The sequence below is a fragment of the Typopeltis vanoorti genome, chromosome 10 (assembly GCF_054136105.1).
Source record: "Typopeltis vanoorti isolate ZY-2024b chromosome 10, IOZ_Tvanoo_1.0, whole genome shotgun sequence".
Taxonomy (NCBI): Eukaryota; Metazoa; Arthropoda; class Arachnida; order Uropygi; family Thelyphonidae; genus Typopeltis; species Typopeltis vanoorti.
The window spans coordinates 3,588,495-3,605,940 of NC_143558.1; the positions used below are offsets into that span (position 1 = coordinate 3,588,495).

The 17,446-nt window shown below is 38.3% G+C and overlaps 1 protein-coding gene across 2 annotated transcripts in view; it reads right to left on the minus strand.

The window, feature by feature from the left end:
- Window positions 1–17,446, minus strand: part of LOC150102135 (5'-3' exonuclease PLD3-like) — a 217,721-nt gene that overhangs the window by 134,922 nt on the left and 65,353 nt on the right. Inside the window, exons 1-2 of one of the 2 annotated variants that reach the window (XM_090398903.1) lie at window positions 13,901–14,664; window positions 2,123–2,379 (exon numbers count right to left, since the gene is read on the minus strand). In XM_090398903.1, the coding sequence (XP_090255029.1) occupies window positions 2,123–2,379; window positions 13,901–13,966 (323 nt within the window). In that variant the 5' untranslated portion in view covers window positions 13,967–14,664. Of the gene's footprint in view, window positions 1–2,122; window positions 2,380–13,900; window positions 14,665–17,446 lie in introns of those variants that run through there. The other variant, XM_090398904.1, reaches the window with a different exon arrangement.

Genomic DNA, 17,446 nt, shown 5'->3' on the forward strand with positions numbered 1-17,446 from the left:
TATATCTGGAGTTGTAGTTAAAGTGTTGGAGAAATTGGTGCAGGGGCGTGCCGGCCATATGTGCCATGTGTGTGATGCACACAGGTGCCAAGATAGTAAAGGCGCCAAAGAGGAGGAAATACTTTAAAAAAAAAAACGTTCTTTTAAAGTAATTTTTTTTATTGGAGGGTGGGGATAGGGGGTGCCAACTAAAGTTTTGCACACAGGCACACCCCTGGATTGGTGAGACCAAAGATATAGAAATGGGTTGATAACAGCAAAGCATGGGTTTCATAAAAGGAGATCATGTATTACCAATTTAATTAATAACAAGGTGACAAATGTAATGGACAAGGGAGATGCATATACAGTAGCATACATAGATTTTGCAAAGGCTTTGACATAGTGCCACACAACAAGGTGGTGACTAAACTGGAATGGGTAGCATTAGACACTAGATTAGTTGGATAGGTGATTAGCTGTCAGACAGGTATCAGCAAGTCGTGTGTGGGAATGATATCCCAAAAGAGGTCAAAAAAAAAGTTTACTCGTGGCGTGCTGCAGGGGGGACAGGTCCATAACAGAGCCTGGAGATATGCAACTGTTTGTCAATGGTGCAAAACTCGGGAGAATGATGAGGAGTCCGGCAGATGTCACAACCTTACAGGAAGATATGAATTGATTGTATGGGTGGGCAAGTGAGTGGACCTATCTGTTCAATGTGGCAAAGGTTCTGAAATTTGGTATGCAAGGATGGGATGTGAAGTGTACATTTGATGAGGAAATTTTGAAGGCAGTAGGAGTGAGATATCTGGGAATGGCTGGTGATAGACAGTGACCTGAACTTTAAGGGATCACACTGCACAGGATGTGAAGTCATCACATTGGATTATGGCAATGATGCACAAGACCTTGACATGCAGGAAAAAAGGTTATGGTTCCATTGTATAAAGCCTTGATCAGGCACCATATAAATAGGTGCACAGATTGGTCATTTGATTTTCATGGGGATCAAGATAAACTATATTAGAAAGGGTCCAGAAAAGATCAAGATGTTATGTCTTTGGAATACAGGGTATGAAGACAGACAGTTTGCAAAATCTCATGAATAGAAGGAGAGGTATATAATTAAAACATAAGTTGGTAAAAGGAGTGTTGCTAGGATAATGTGTAAGAAATTTTTCATAGAATGGGAGAAGTGAATAGAAAAAGAGGTAACCTGCAGAAACTATATAGCAGGCATGAACAAGAAAGTGAGGAGTAGGTTCTTTGCATGCAGAGTAGTTTGTGAGTGGAATGCATTGTTTGAAAGTGTGGTGAATGATATAGACACGTTGAATGAGTTTAAAGCACAGTTTGATAAGCTTTATGTTTGATGGTACCTCCTGCAATGAATCTTGACTTCACGGAGATCTGATATTAATAATAATAATTACTACATAGCATTACATAAGTGCATAAACAACTCCAGCCTGAGATACCATAGTTTCACAGCTGATCATACAGCACAGAATTGGCTCTATCATAATTTATATCTTTCAGGAAGTGAAAAACATGTTAGGGGACATGCTTTGTACTAAATGATGAAGTCAAGGTGGCAGTTTATTGTTGACCTGGTTGGCCGAGTAGCTAGCGCACCTGCCTTGGACGTTTCTGACTGTCTGTGAGGTGGGAGATGAATTTCACTACCTGCTGTGAGACCAACGCTGTGCTTATTGGAGGCCTGAAGTAGCTTGAAAAAGTTATGTTTAGTCTCTAGAGCAGGGCTTCCAGACTATATAAGAAATAAATTAAAAATACAAAAATATATATAAAATTGATAAAAATAGAAAAAAATCCATAGCACACCCATGGTACAAAATATATTATAGGTTTACAAATAACCTTTCATAGGTGGAAGCAACATAAAAAATAAAAAAAAAACAGTGAAAAGGGTGCACTGTAAATAGGATGACTGGTTTCATGATGGAATGATGAAGTTAACTGAATGCTGATTGCAATGTATGGACTACAGAGAGGTTATGTTCAGAAATAATTATCAAGAAATTAAGTTTTTGTTTCAATGACTGAGAACAATGTTAGAAGGTATTTTCAGCATAGCACCACATATTATAACATGATCATAATAGTTAATACTACTTACACACATCGACTTGAATAATCGATGCATACAGACTTATATTCATTAATAACAGCACTATTCACAAGGTCTTCTTTCTGATCTAGACATGGCAATAGAGAAACCAAGGCTATCAGAATAAGAATAATGCCTATTAGTATGCATGAAATTTTCAACCAGCCACTCCATTTTTCTCCTTTTCCTTTTAATATATAGCAAGAATCAAACAGTAGCAGTTCATCTTCTCCAATATCATGTTTACCAGTACTTTTAACAACAGACTGCAATAAACAAAAAATGATAAAACATTATTTTAACTAAAATTTACATCAACTTATTAATAACATTTGACATTTAATTTACAAAAGTTATTAATGAATATATACGTATATATTCATATGATAAACTGGCATGATAGACTCATATATGTCATAAAATCAATCATAAGAAAATCCAATAATCTAATTAAAGTCAACACTATCATGAACAGTCACACAGTCCAACATTTGTCTGATTGTAGCTGGTTATACTTGAATGGCATTATGCTGCAAATACTGGAGGTGTCATGCAATAATGATGGTATGACATAAAAATAATAATAGGTATGACAATGATGAGTTGAGATGGAGAGCCAGAATCATAAATGATATGCTAGTGGAGCTGTATGAAGAAGGGAGTACAGTTTGTGGATGTACACCCTTTGTCCAAAAAGAAACCAAACTTTTCGAAAATAGAAGAAACTAGTGGCGCCACCCATTGTATCTTTTTGGCAACCTTCATTAGTGTTGTTTCAACTGTTTATGACATTTGTTTCATTAGAAGTAGAGTTAGAAAAAAGAAAACCAGGACGTCCTCTTAAACAATTCAACGATGACTTCTAAGGCCGGAACAGGCCATGCTAGGCCTAAATCCTTGATACGCATGATGAGAAGTCGAGTTATAGTGCCAAGAGTCACAGTGTGTTTTGACGAATGGTCAGAAAATGAGTTTCAAACAGAGAGCTGCGATTGACTTTTGTGTTAAACTTGGTAAAAGTTTTACCGAAACACATCAAATGCTTCAAAAAGCATACAGTGATGAATGCTTATCCCATAATCAAGTTTACGAGTGGTTTAAGCGATTTCAAAATGGTCGTGAGACGCTTCAGGATGACGAACAGCCGGGCTACCCAAAAAGTGGACTGAGCGAAGTTAACATCCAAAAAGTGCGTGATTTCATCAAAGAAAACCCAAAATCGTCTCTGTGAGATTAATTGAAGATGAATTGGGGATTCCAAAATCAACTGTGCACAACATTTTGACCGAGAGTTTGGGCCTATTTTTTTCCCCACAAGTTGACCAATGACCAAAAAATGTATCGAATTGAACACTGCAAGGACTTCATTAAAACCAAGGACTCAAACTTCCTTGAAACGATCGTTACTGGTGACAAAACGTTTTGAGTATGAACCTGAAACAAAGCACCAGAAGAGGGCATCCGAAAAAAAAGTCGCTTGGAGAAGTCAAAAGTAAAGACAATGCTGATTTGTTTCTATGATTCCAAGGGCAATATCCACAAAGAATTTATTTCTGCCTGGCCAAACGGTCAATGGCGAGTTTTATCTCAAAGTTTTGAAGCGATTGATAGCGAGAATTCATCGCGTACAGCATGAATATCATGATGCAGGCAGCTGGTCACTTTTGCACGATAATGCACTATCTCATCATTCGAACACTGTGAAACAGTTTTAGAGCAAAAACCAAGTTTGTGTGTTGAATCACTTGCCGTATTCACCTGATTTAGCAACCTGTGACTTAATTTGCCAATGAAAGAAAAGCAATACGACACCATTGAAAATGTTCAAGTGGCAGTAACCACGACTCTCAACAGTATCCCAAAAATGATATAAAAAACTCGTTTAACGAATTAATTGACCATGCCAAACGCTGTATCGAAGCTTAGAGAGAGTACATTGATTGAAATAAATGATTTGAATAATTATAATTGGCCTGTGTTTTATTTTCTATCAAAAGTTCGGTTTTGTTTTGGACAGAGGATGTATGGCATGTATTTGAGGGAAGAATAGAATTATACAGATGTCACGGATTGCATATGAAATGCTTTGGAGTGAGTGAACTGGAGAAATTGTTACTAGATGGAAGTGCAGTGTATGATGCAAGCAATAGATCAGAAGTAAGAGATGAAATGAAAGAACAGGAGAGTCTATTGAAGAGACAGAAGTGCCTGGCAACAGAAACAGTAGTAATGTGAGAGATGAAGAGAAAAGGGGAATGCAAGAGAAAAGGGAAAGCCCAGGTAGATAAGGAGACATGGCATAGGGAGAGTGGATGTTGGAGGTAGTAGTGTGTGTATGGGGATGATCAGCATAGATATGGAGTAGATTGGGATGTATACAGAGAAGTTGAGACTGAGCAGATATATATGGTAAGGGGTGATAAAGATTGTTGGGTAAGGGCAGGTGTGGTGAAATAATCACAACCAACAAGTGGCTTGGATAGGACTGGTTATAGACATAAAAGTGAACTGCAATGTTTTTCTTTACAAATGCCAGAAGTATCAGAAATAAGGGAGATGAAATGGTTTCATTGATCGAGTTTATTCATCCCAAAATCATTGGAATAAGTAAAACATGGTTGAATGAAGATGATATCCTAATGTGAACAGAAATGAAAGGGTACAGTGTTTTTCACAAGGACAGAAAGGAGACAAAAAAAGGAGAGCTACTGGTGATAGTAGGAGAATTATGCCTCAACATAAGGCAGACATAAAGGAGGGAAATATTGGCAATGGTTATGAGGTAGTGCAGTGTAAGGTTCACAGGAAGACATTTAGTTGGATGTTGCTATAGGCCAGGGAATGTGAAGGTGGGTGATAAAATATGTAAATGTATAAACAACTCTGGTTAGTGAACAAAGGAAGGATGATTATTATGAGTGATTTTAATTATGAAAGTATAGATGGGAATGAAGAGATAACATTTGGAAATAAGGAAAATGAATTTCTTGCGAGTCAACTATCTCAGGCAGCATGTAAAGGAGGGCATGCAAGGATCGAGAGTTTGAGATCTGATCACTTCATTAGAGGATGTAATTGTAAGCAGGATTTTGCACTTTCCTCCAGTTGGTGAGAGTGATCATAAAGTGATCGCATGGTTTGTTGCTAGCCACATGCAGACTTCTGCGAGGAAAGGGTACATGCGGAAGTATGAGGCTAGTGATTATGTAAAGCTTAGAAGACAAGAAGAAAGCACAATGAAGTCAAATAAATTAAGGATGTCAGCATGAAATTCCTTAGAACATAAATTAATGTACAATGGTGAAAAGTATAACAACAAAGTTCACCATAATGACATAGATGCAAGGTGGAAATGGAACTTTAGAAATGAAATCTGAGGTATTATTAAGCTGTTCAATTAAAATTTGAGAGTACATAAGTAAGTCAATGATTCCAAACTGGCTGCAGAGAAATTCTTATTTAAAATGTAAAAGAAATTCCAACTGATTTAATTAATTCACTTGGGATTTGGTGGGTCTCTAGTAATAGATGAATGATCTATGAAGAAGACTAACACTATAATTATTTTCAGCTGGATAATTCAAATCTTGGGAGGTGAGGAAGTTAATAGAGATGTAATATCAAAGATAATCATGACATTAATTTTTAATTATAAGGTTTTTTAAATAGTTTCAAAAGGAACATTTTTTTTTTTTTTTAACAAAGGAGAGAAAGTTATCTCTATATGCATGTGTGGAAGAACGACTATGCTAACTGGTGGGCAAGTTTGTACAGGGATGGCCTACACCAGGCATGTCCAACCTCTGGCCTTTATACTTTCAAACTGACCAACAAGCCTATACTGAAATTCAAAATATTCATGATAAAATTTAAATATATTTTATAGATGAAATCAATATTAAGTACTGAGGAGAAAAAAAGTGAAACAAAAAGTAAGATGCAACATAATGTTTAACAAACAATGCAAAAGCTATATAAATATGACAAAATACGATCATGTTTTCTTCTCCTAGAATCATGGGCACACAAACAGCCTGTGCACACTCACCCATCATGTTATAAATGTATTTTGCTATTGGTCACAAATCAGTTGACTTATGCTCAGCATTCAGCTGATTCTACATGTTTGTTTAATGTTACTTAAATTTCTCATCACCTTTATTTATCACATTTGAAAAAGGTTGAGCACCCATCTATACTAGCTAATGGACATGTGGCGAGGTATCAGAATTGTGAACTTGTTCTTGCCCAAATATTCTAGGTGGTTTCATATGATAAGGTTTGAGCAAACAAAGTTTGCTCCAATAGGTAAAGATGTCCTCGCCATTGCTTCTGCCTGGCTCCCACTGAAGAGACCTCAATAAAGGTCGAAACTAGTCTGGTAGTGGCCCTTCCCTTAATGCATAACATTATACATATCCGCAAGGAGATGTTTTGCATTATGGGAGATGCTGAGATAGGAGTAAAGTTAGCTTGGTCCACCTTTGCTACGAGCTGCTTGGTGTTGTGCTACCTTACTCCAGTCCTGAAGATATTTTCAGGCGCAAACTTTGTTTGCTCACACTTGGATAAAGGATTAAACTAAATTTATTATAGTCTAACCAAATGAAAAATAAACTTTCAAAAACTTTCAATAAGGTTTGAGCTTATTTATTTTGATCCTTTGGTGTTGGTGAATTATACCACAAACCTCAAATGAATACCTTCCAGCACCAAACTTATCCACATGCCACTCTCTCTCTCTCACACACACACATTCTCTCTCTCTCTCTCTCTCTTTGCTCCCTATTCATTCATCATCTCTTCTTCAGTCTAACCATTCTTACTCTTTATCTCTTCTTACTTCCTCATGACCTTTCACTTGGAACTGTTTACCCCACAACAAAAAAGCATTTCCAGATGACATATCAAACCTATTCAACACAATTTATTACTCTCATACAGTTCCATTCCTCCCTTCACTTCATCCCACACTTTCCCAAGCTATACTCCCTTCTCCTAGCACAATTTTACTAGCATACCAGTCACCTTTGTCTGAAGTTTGAACTAACCTCTGTATATTTATTTTTTTAACAGTTCAGAGGCTGATAATTTGCATTAAATCATACTTTTTTTTTTATAATGACCCCATACATGAAAGGTCACAAGATCTACAATACAACAGTTAGCTGACTCACAAACTTATTGATTCAATGGGATTGATAACTTAGTAACTATATATCAAAATAAATAACAGATGATGGTTGTTTTCTTTTAGGCAGATGGTTGCATCGGGCTAGTTTCTATCAATCAGTTTGGCTAATTGGCACCAGTTTTGATGAAAAGATCATAACAGACATCTAAAACAAAATTCTTGAATTGATCACTCATGTATAATATATATATATATAAAAAAAAACTGTTTCAGAATCTATATGAGTTTTAAAAAATATAGTTTTAGGACCTATTAGACTACCATACAGAAAACACTCTTGAAATTATACATATAGGATAGGAAAGAAGCAATAAATTTATTTCACTGCAACAAAAATGACTACATAACTTGCAGCAATTCTGAAACATAATGAAACCATTATCTAGTCTACAAATGATTGTCAATAAACATCTTCAACAGTAGATGTACTGCTCTATGCAAATTACAAACAAAAAAATATTGTTGTTGCAGGTGGGTGATAGAATGGCGTTACATGTAATGGGAGAATTAAGTAGTAGGGTGATGGTGAGATGTGTGTAATAGAGCAGAGTAGAGTGCAGAGTGCTCTTCCAAGATGAGTCCTTGGAGGTATCAAGTAACAATAATAATCCAATGACATCTTCAAATTACACATTTTTTAAACTATTTTTTGGTGTTAAAAAAAATGTAACATATCCGAAATATCCAGTCATATTTAATTGCAGTATTATTACGGACGACCCCAGGGAGTCCTTAGACTCATCGAGGGAGGCCCTAAACATCATGTCCACACAACTATAGGACATTCTCTATCTATCAGTATCTATCATACCTTGCCTTGAACTCACTCACAGTCATAGCACCCACAACAGACTCCAGGGAGTCCTCAGACTCATCGAGGGAGGCCCTAAACATCATGTCCACACAACTATAGAACATTCTCTATCTATCAGTATCTATCATACCTTGCCTTGAACTCACTCACAGTCATAGCACCCACAACAGACTCTGGCAGCTTATTCCACTCATTTACCACTCTAAAAATAAAGAACCCAGCTCTAACACCCCTGCTAACCACACTCTTTCCCAGCTTCCATAGGTGTCCCCTAGTTCTCCCACCATCAGTCCTGATCTCAAAAATATCCTCTGAATTAATCCTATAGAAACCCTTTAGCAATCTGAATGTCTCAATCATATCTCCCCTTTTCTGCCTACCAACTAATTTCTGCAACCCACAAATCTTCAACCTGTTCTCATATGGTTCATTCCATAGACCTGCTATCATCTTAGTCACTCGCTTCTGGATCCTCTCCACCTCCTCCCCATCAAGAAGGAACCGAGATGACCAAATCTGGGCACAGTAGTCGAGATGAAGTCTCATCAAGGCTCTGTACAGAGGTACAATAACTTGCTTGTCTCTGCTCGTCAAGGTATTTTTCAACAACCAAGTGAGTTGATGAGCTGATTTAGCCACTTTTGCAATGTGCCCCCTAAACTTCATCTCCTTATCCACCAACACTCCCAAGTCCCTGGCCTCATCAATCTCCTGGAGTACAGTTCCACCAATGTGGTATACTGCTGCTAATCTTTTCACCCCAAAATGCACAGCCTTGCATTTTGTCACATTAAATTGACATCCATTCTCCTTAGCCCAGAACGCCAATCTATCCAAGTCATCCTGCAAGATTTTGATAACTTCTACATTCACTATCGCCCTACCCAACTTTGCATCATCAGCAAAAAAATGAACAGTTCCTCTTAGATCCTTCCCTATATTGTTAATGAACAGATTAAACAGCAGTGGTCCAAGAACAGAACCCTGCGGCACACCACTAGTCGCAGGCCGTCTTTTGGACTCTACTCCTGAATAAACTACTCTTTGATATCTCTCCATCAACCACCCACCCACCTATCCATTTCACCAACCCTATATCCATTCCCATATGTTGTAGTTCACGGATTAGAATTCCATGTGGTATCCTGTCAAACGCCTTTGCCAGGTCCAGCAGTATCACTGTAAACCCATTATCCTTATCCAGTTCAGCCGTCACCTTGTTATAAAACTTGAGCAAGTTACTGAGGCATGATCTACCCTTCACAAAGCCATGCTACCCCCCATACAGTATCTCATTTTCATCAATTCATTCCTGTATTTTTCCCTTGACTACTTTCTCCAAGACCTTGACGACTCCTGATATGCTGATCAGTTGGTAATTTGCAACCGTAGTCTTGGATCCTCCTTTATGCAGTGAAACTATTTTCCCCTCTTTCCACACCTTCGGAACTAAACCAGACCCGAGATGGTATACCGGCAAGACCCGTGCCGGTATACCATCCAATCCCACAGATGTATTCACATTAAGGTTCTGTAATAGACTATTCACCTCCACTTCATTCATCACAATTCCCGTATAAACTAATGGTTCCTTCATTTTTTCAATGTCACCACCTGGATGATATACTTTTGCAAAGTGCTCGCTCAGTAACTCCGCTATATCGACTGATTCAGTGACCTCCTTACCATCGTCATTGCTTAAAATCATTTTGCCGTGTACAGTTTTTTCTTGCTTGCAGCATATTGAAAGAACTGTTTGGGATTCTCTTTAGCTTGCATAGCTAGTTTCCTTTCATAATCCGCTTTGCTTTTTTTTTTTACCACACTCGTTACCCTTCTGGCCTACACTTTATACCGTTCGTGTGCCTGCAGGTCACCCCTTTCTTTAAATTCCCTCCACAGTTGTTTCTTTTTTTTGCAGCTCAAGCTTAATGGTGCTATTCATCCATTTAACCCCTACTTGTTTTACTATTCGGACCCTAGGTATACAATCAGCCATAACCTCCTGTAAATGCTCCTTGACCACTTCCCATGCTCTATCGACGTCCAGCCCTTGCAGTTGTACATTCCATGGCATTGATCCAAGCAATCTCCTAAGCTTGTCATACTTGCCAGCACGGTAATTCCACATATACCCTGTTTTAATCGAAAATTCCACACCTTTAGCCACCTCCCAGGTCAAGAGCTTATGATCACTCTCACCAATAGGTGGCAATATGGTCATATTCATTACAATCAAATTCTGAGATGCTATTACCAAGTCAAGCACTCTCACACCCTTAGTATTTTCAATTACATACTGTTATCTCAGATAGTTATCCATTAATAATTTAATAAAATCCATTTCCTTCCTCACATGTGTCCTCTCCTCTTTCCAATCAATGTTACCATAGTTGAAAACCCCCATAATAATTACCCTCCTTCCACTCATTTCATCAATTTGTTTATGCATACTATCTCCACCATCTATTCCATCACCTGGTCTATAGCAGCACCGAACTGTGTATTTTATTCTGCCAGTCTCAATCTCACACCAAATAGCCTCAAATGAGCTCCTTTCACTATCCTGCGATACAACTTCAATTCTCCTTGGATGCAGTTCATCAGCTATCATCAATAACACCCTTCCCCCCATTTTATTCTCTCTGTCCCTCCAACAACCTACACATTCTATCCCACTAACTATATCATCTTCTGTCAGCCATGTTTCACTAATGCCAATAACCTGTGGCCAGGAAGAGCCAATCAAGGCCAAAAATTCTTCCTTCTTGTTCCTAATACTCTTTGCATTAGTATATCATTAGTATATCCCTCTATTACACAATTAGGGTCAACCCACTTAAGCCTTTTTTATAGAACAATATGCTAGGAAAATTACCTATGCCTCAGTAAACAAGCCTTTTTGTTCCATGTTCAGTGGAAGTTAATTTTAGAAATTATGCTTCCAAGGACTCATCATAGGAGGGCACTATACCCAACAGGTATAGTGTCCACACTACTTGATCCTTCATCTATTACCAACTAATAATATTTTTGTCTATTATTTGCAAGTTTTCTCTGGCCAATTTGCTAATGAATCACATGCTATCTATTATATCAATAGAACAATCTAATGAAAACTCTAAGCATAAAATAATATACTAGAAGTTTTTATTTTTTCTGTGTGGAAAAAAATAAGCAACTGCTCCACTAACTTCATATCTAAACACATATGCTGGCCAAGTGGTTAGTATATCTGCTCTCCAGCTAAAAGGCAACTACAAATCCTGCCTTGGGCATGGATGCTTGTAATTGTCTGTGAAAATACTAGTGGTGGTGGTGGTGGTGGTGGGGAGATGGCACTGGTGTAGATGATGATGGAGTTGCAGTTCACTGTAGTTTGTGAATTCAGTGGAGAAGACTGAGAGTTATGAAGTGCCCTCCTTCGATTAGTCTTTGGACTTCTTGGAGGTGTCATGTAATAATAATAATGTTGCATCTTAAAAATAAACTTACTGTGGGCACTTATCAAATGCACTTGCAAAATCCAGAAAAATTAATATACACATTTCCCTCATCAATTACTCGTTACTTCATTATAAAAAAAAAAAAAAAAAAAAAAGCAACCATATTAGTGAAACAGCACCCCCTTAACAAATCCATATTGATCTGTCCACGACTGAACTTAAGCTCTTACCTGTATCTTCAAAATTTTAACAGAAATAAGACAAACTGGTCAACAGTTTGATGCCTGTGGACTACCCTTATTCAATGGGTAGTACTCTTCCAGGGACTTTTCCATTTCATTACACAGTCAGGTCAATGGTACTGTTTTCCTTTGAACGATCCTTTAAAACGAGAGAGAAATCTCATCCAGCTTCACCACCTTATAGGCATTCAGATATACTTATATACTTAGTACCAGAGCCGTCGCCAGATTAGATCGCACCCTGAGACAAACAATTAAATATCGCCCCTGATGGATTATAAGACAAAAATATAAGAAAATCTCCAATTGCTATTTTGTTTTTATTACAAGAGAAACATTAATGGAAAACGATCACATAATAATATTAATTAAATGTTTGCTGCACAGGGATATCGCACAATAAAACTGTTTATAAGCTGTTCTAAATTTAAATTAGAAGCTATGTCCACCTCTATCGAAATAGTTGCTAGACCAACCAATCTTTCTCGGGTCATTGCTGTTCGCAAATAATTTTTAATCAGTTTTAGCTTGGAAAAACTTCTTTCCGCAATTCCTACACTAACAGGAATTGTTCGCATAGCGACACCGCCTGCCGCAATATGGCTGAACGAGCACCCTTATTAATCCATGCCATGAGGCAGGCTGCCTCTATGCTACACCCTGTCGACGGTACTGCTTAGTACTTTATATACATCCACTTCTCTGACTCCTAATCTTTCAACCCTCTCCATTGCTCCAGGAATAAAACCTGCACAGCCAATGAAATATCCTAACAACATATAATAAATTTAGTTTAATCCTTTATCCAAGTGTAAGCAAACAAAGTTTGCACCTGAAAATATCTTCAGGGCTGGGGTAAGGTAGTACAACACTGGGCAACCATAGCAAAGGTGGACCAAGCTAATATCACTCCTATCTCAGTATCTCCCATAATGCAAAACACATCTCCTTGCAGATATGTATAATGTTATGCATTAAGGGAAGGGCCACTACCCAGACTAGTTACGATCTTTATTGAGGTCTCTTCAGTGGGAACCAGGCCCAGAAGTGGAGATACCAGGACGCAGGATATATATGGCGCAGAGGGTGAAGCTTGACGCTTTTCATATTCCCTGTTGTCTGTTTTGGGAGCAGTGATGGGAGAGATTTGCGAGCTATTTTAGCTCGCCCTGAGTGGGCAGAAGTGGTTATTCGTCGTTGGGTGTTAGGATGGCTTTCGGTCTTATGTTTCCAGTAGTCATTACCGTCATAGTTTCCGGCTTGTTGTATCAGTTGGTTTGGATGGATAGATGTCTTCATAAAGAATTTTTCTGCTAGGGAGCGTAGTAGTGGAGAGATGTAGGGGATATTTATGTCCCGGTGGATCTGGGCGTTCCTGATGAACCATGGGGCATCCAGAATCATTCGCAGGCATTTGTTCTGTAGTCTTTGTAGCTTGAGGATGTTTGTCTTGGAGGTATGGCTCCAGGCTGGGGAGGCGTATATGACTGTGGGACGGATCACTGTCTTGTACAGTAGTATTTTATTTGTTGAGCTTAGTTTGCTGTGTCTGTTGATCAAGGGGTATAGCTGGGCGATAACTTTTGAAGCTTTGGTGCATATGCTCTTGATGTGGCTGTTGAAGCATAATCGCATATCGAGAAGTATTCCTAGGTATTTTGCTTCAGTTTTCCAGGGAATTTTAGAGTTGAACAGGGTGATGTCTCCTTTGGGGGATGCTCGTCTTCTTGTGAAGAGTATCGTTGTACTTTTCTGGGGGGTTAATTGTAGTCGCCAGTCTTTAAACCATTTTTCTAGATTCAGGGGGAGATACCAGGCAGAAGCATTAGTGAGGTCATCTTTACCTATAGGAGTTGCCAAAAGGTGTGCCACCTTTTTATTAAATTACTCTGGATTTAGAGAAAGATGTTGAAAGTTTATTTTTCACTTGGCTAGACTATAAAAAATTTAGTTTAATCCTTCTAACAATATATTATTAAGCAACTTTACTATATCACGGCATCACCTGTACTGAAAGTCCAATGCAGATGTCTGCCAATTCCAACATAAGAACTGAAATCAGAAAAGTAAAAGTTAATAAACAATTTTTACCGTTTTTCTAATGAGTTGGTACGTATGGGAAGTTTCAGGATTCTTGGCTGAAAACAACTGCTTCATGGTGAACGGCAAAGCTATAATAATACCGATTTTTTTTGGGGGGGGGGGATAAAAAAATAAAAATTTAATTCATTAATTACATGGTTCTTCTCAATAATGTTTAAACGTATAATCTACAATATCATCTCTTGAGCAATACTACGCGAAGTTGTATTATCAGTCCGCTGTCAAGCAGCGTAAAACTCGGTTGATTTGATAAATCGTTCTTTTCTTTCTTTCTCACTCTTCGCAAAGTACCTATGTGTTCACTGGCTATCCACAGATACCGTATGGTCACTCCGATGCTCGGTGATGTGCCAAGCAAGGTGCCTGACAAAGGTAAACCATAACCGAATAACAGTTTTTTCACTTTAATGCATCACGAGCACATGGCCGGGAATTCCCATTGACCTTGAACGACACACAGACCAGCCTGTTACCACAAAATCCTTGTATCACGTGTACATCGTAACATCGTACACCTACTAGGAAGCTGTTAGCAATACTGTGCGCGGAAAGGTGCTCCTTATGTATCATCGAAAGTTGGCATCTTAAAATGGTGTGACGTTTCACGCCATCTTGTGTTGTCATTTGGTAATAAAGTTACGTGACCAAAAAATTGATGTGTTTCACTAAATCATGACACTCACTCAGATTTTGTACGTCTTCCAAGTTATTCTCTGTTCTCCTGCAAAGTTGAATGCACCCTTTTGAAATAGCCTGTATATGTTTCGTGTAAGGGCTTTCAATGTCCTGAATATTAATAATTTCACATGAAGTCATTTAACAAGTTCAAAAATAGCTTGGTTCACTCTGTCTACCATTCATCGACTACAATCCAATGAGTTCACGTTGATTACTTCACCTCTCCATAATGCGACATGTGACCACACAACATAGGAAGTGATGATTTCGATTCTATGACGTCAGTGATAGAATATATCTCTAAAGGAAAGGTCATAAAACATCTGCAATGAGTAAAAACAAAACGTGAAAGCATACTATCAACTATCAACTTTACTGACATAAGGGATGAAGCAAAAGCTTTTCATATTCCCGACTATCTTGAGAGAAACTGTGAGTGGAGAAAGTTTATGAGCTAATTGCTCGCCCTGAGTGGGCTAGAAGAGTAGTCATCCTCAGTGTTGAAGTTTAGGATGGCTTTAGGTCTTTTATGTTTGAAATAATCCATTGCGTCATAATCTTCAGCCAGTTGGATCAGTTTGTTAGGGTGCACAGATGCTTTCGAGAAGAATTTGATTGCTATAGTCCGCATTAAAGTGTAAATATAGGGGACATTTGTGTCCCGATGTAGCTGGACAGTTCGGATGAACCATGGGGCACCCAGGATCAATCTGAGACATTTATTCTGGATACGTTGTAATTTGAGAATATTAGAATTTGAAGTGTGACTCCAGGCTGGTGAAGCGTAGGTGAGTATTGGACGAACCATCAGTTTGTATATGAGAAGTTTGATTCTAGTGCTCAGCTTACTGTTTCTGTTAATTAGCGAATAGAGCTGGGCTATGGATTTTGATGTGTTTGCACATAGAGTCTTGATATGGGAGCTGAAAGTCAGTTTTCTGTCCAGTATTACACCAAGATATTTGATCTCATTTTTCCACGGAATTTTAATGTTGAAAAGGAGAATATCTTCTTTAGGAAGCAGTGATCTTCTGGAGAATAGGACGGCTACGCTCTTCAGGGGATTCACTTGGAGTCGCCATTTGGAAAAATATTGTTCGATTAGCAGTACGTTTTCTTGCAGTTTCTTGATGGCTAGGTGAGGCTTTAAAGATCTGGAATATCGCTGTGTCATCAGCGTACAGGGCTTTAATTGAAGATAATGGGTTGTGTGGTATATCATACAAGTATAAGGAGAAAAGGATTGGTGCTAGTAAGGATCCTTGTGGAAATCCAGCCAAGATGCGTTTTTGTGTCGAGGCTACCCCGCACATCCTGACTTGCATGCAACTATCGTAAAGGTATGCCTTTATAAGATGAATGATTCCGTTTGGTATACCAGATGATAGCAGTTTGTATAGCAAACCATAATGCCAAATGCACTGGCTATGTCAAGGAAAACAGCCGCCAGTTAAAACCCGTGATAATGTGGTCCACCAATCTGTGTATTTGCTGCATAGTGCTATGGGACTGTCTGAAGCCAAACTGCTCCTTAGGCAGGATATTTATTCGGAGTACTGAATCTTGAAGTCTGGTAAGAATTACCTTCTCAGCAATTTTGCCGAGATTAGAGATGAGGCTGATTGGTCTGTAATTTTGAGGTAATCTGGAATCTTTTTCCAGGCTTATGGATCGGTATTATGTCCGCCAGTTTCCAGTAGGAAGGGAAATGTTTGTAGTGAAGGATGGAGTTAATTATATTTGTCAGATGGACAATAGCTATACGTGGTAGAAGCTTTATTACTTTGTTAGAGATACCATCGGGTCCAGGAGCCTTCTTGTTCTTGAAATTCTTAATAATAGCATATATTTCAGCAGGTGAGGTGGGTGCAATTTGAGTGAAATATGTGAGAGCAGAATTGAGTGAATATCTGACATTATGATGGATCTTGTATATATGGTTAAAATCGCGATGATCGTATGCAGGTTTACATTGTTTTTCGAGATGGTTTGCTATTGCTTCAGCTTTATCAGCATCCGTGTGGATGAGACCTGAATCTGTTTGGAGGTGGGGAAGAGGTTTATTTCTGGTTTATTCATCTTTCGGATGAGATTCCATATGGAGTGGTTATCAGTAGAGATGAAGGTTAGTTTTTCTTCCCAGAGTTGAGTTCTACGGGCTGCAAGGGCATCTCTCACTGCAGAGTTGAACCTGTTCAGGATCCATTTGTCTTGCGGCGCCCTGGTGTTGTGATATCTTTTTCTTGCCTTATATTTTTCTCTAATCAGATTCATAATATCTTCTGGCAAGTGGTTGGACTTGCGGGTAGTTGCAGGGGTAGTAACTGCTGCACAAGCTGCTTTAATCTGTTCTGTTAAATTATTAACAGCTATTTCAATTTCCTCTTTTGATTTAATGATGAGAACAGGGCCAATATATTTTGGAAGTACCTTGGAGAGCCTTTCCCAAGGAATGAATGAGTGAGGGGAGGAGATAATTTTTCAAGGTTTCCCAATTTTAATCGTATTGGGTTATGGTCTGATGACAGATCGTTAATCGTCATTAAATTGTGTGAAAGCATGAAATTAGTTCCGTGTTTTAAACAATAGAATATACACAGTGGCGTAGCTAGAGCTTGCCGCCAGGGGAGTTTCTTAAGTTTGCCGCCCCTCTCAATACACACCAAATATACTACAAAAAGTCAAAACGTCGTATAGGAAAATAAATTAAAACACTGTTTATTTTTGAAGTAAAGCTTTAATTTCAACATTCTAAAATGTTATTTTTCTTGCTTTTCTGTTAGCAGAATCGTCGATGACATTGGCGAAGTCTATTTCATAGTAATGGAGGTAATTCTTAATCAACTTTTATTTAGA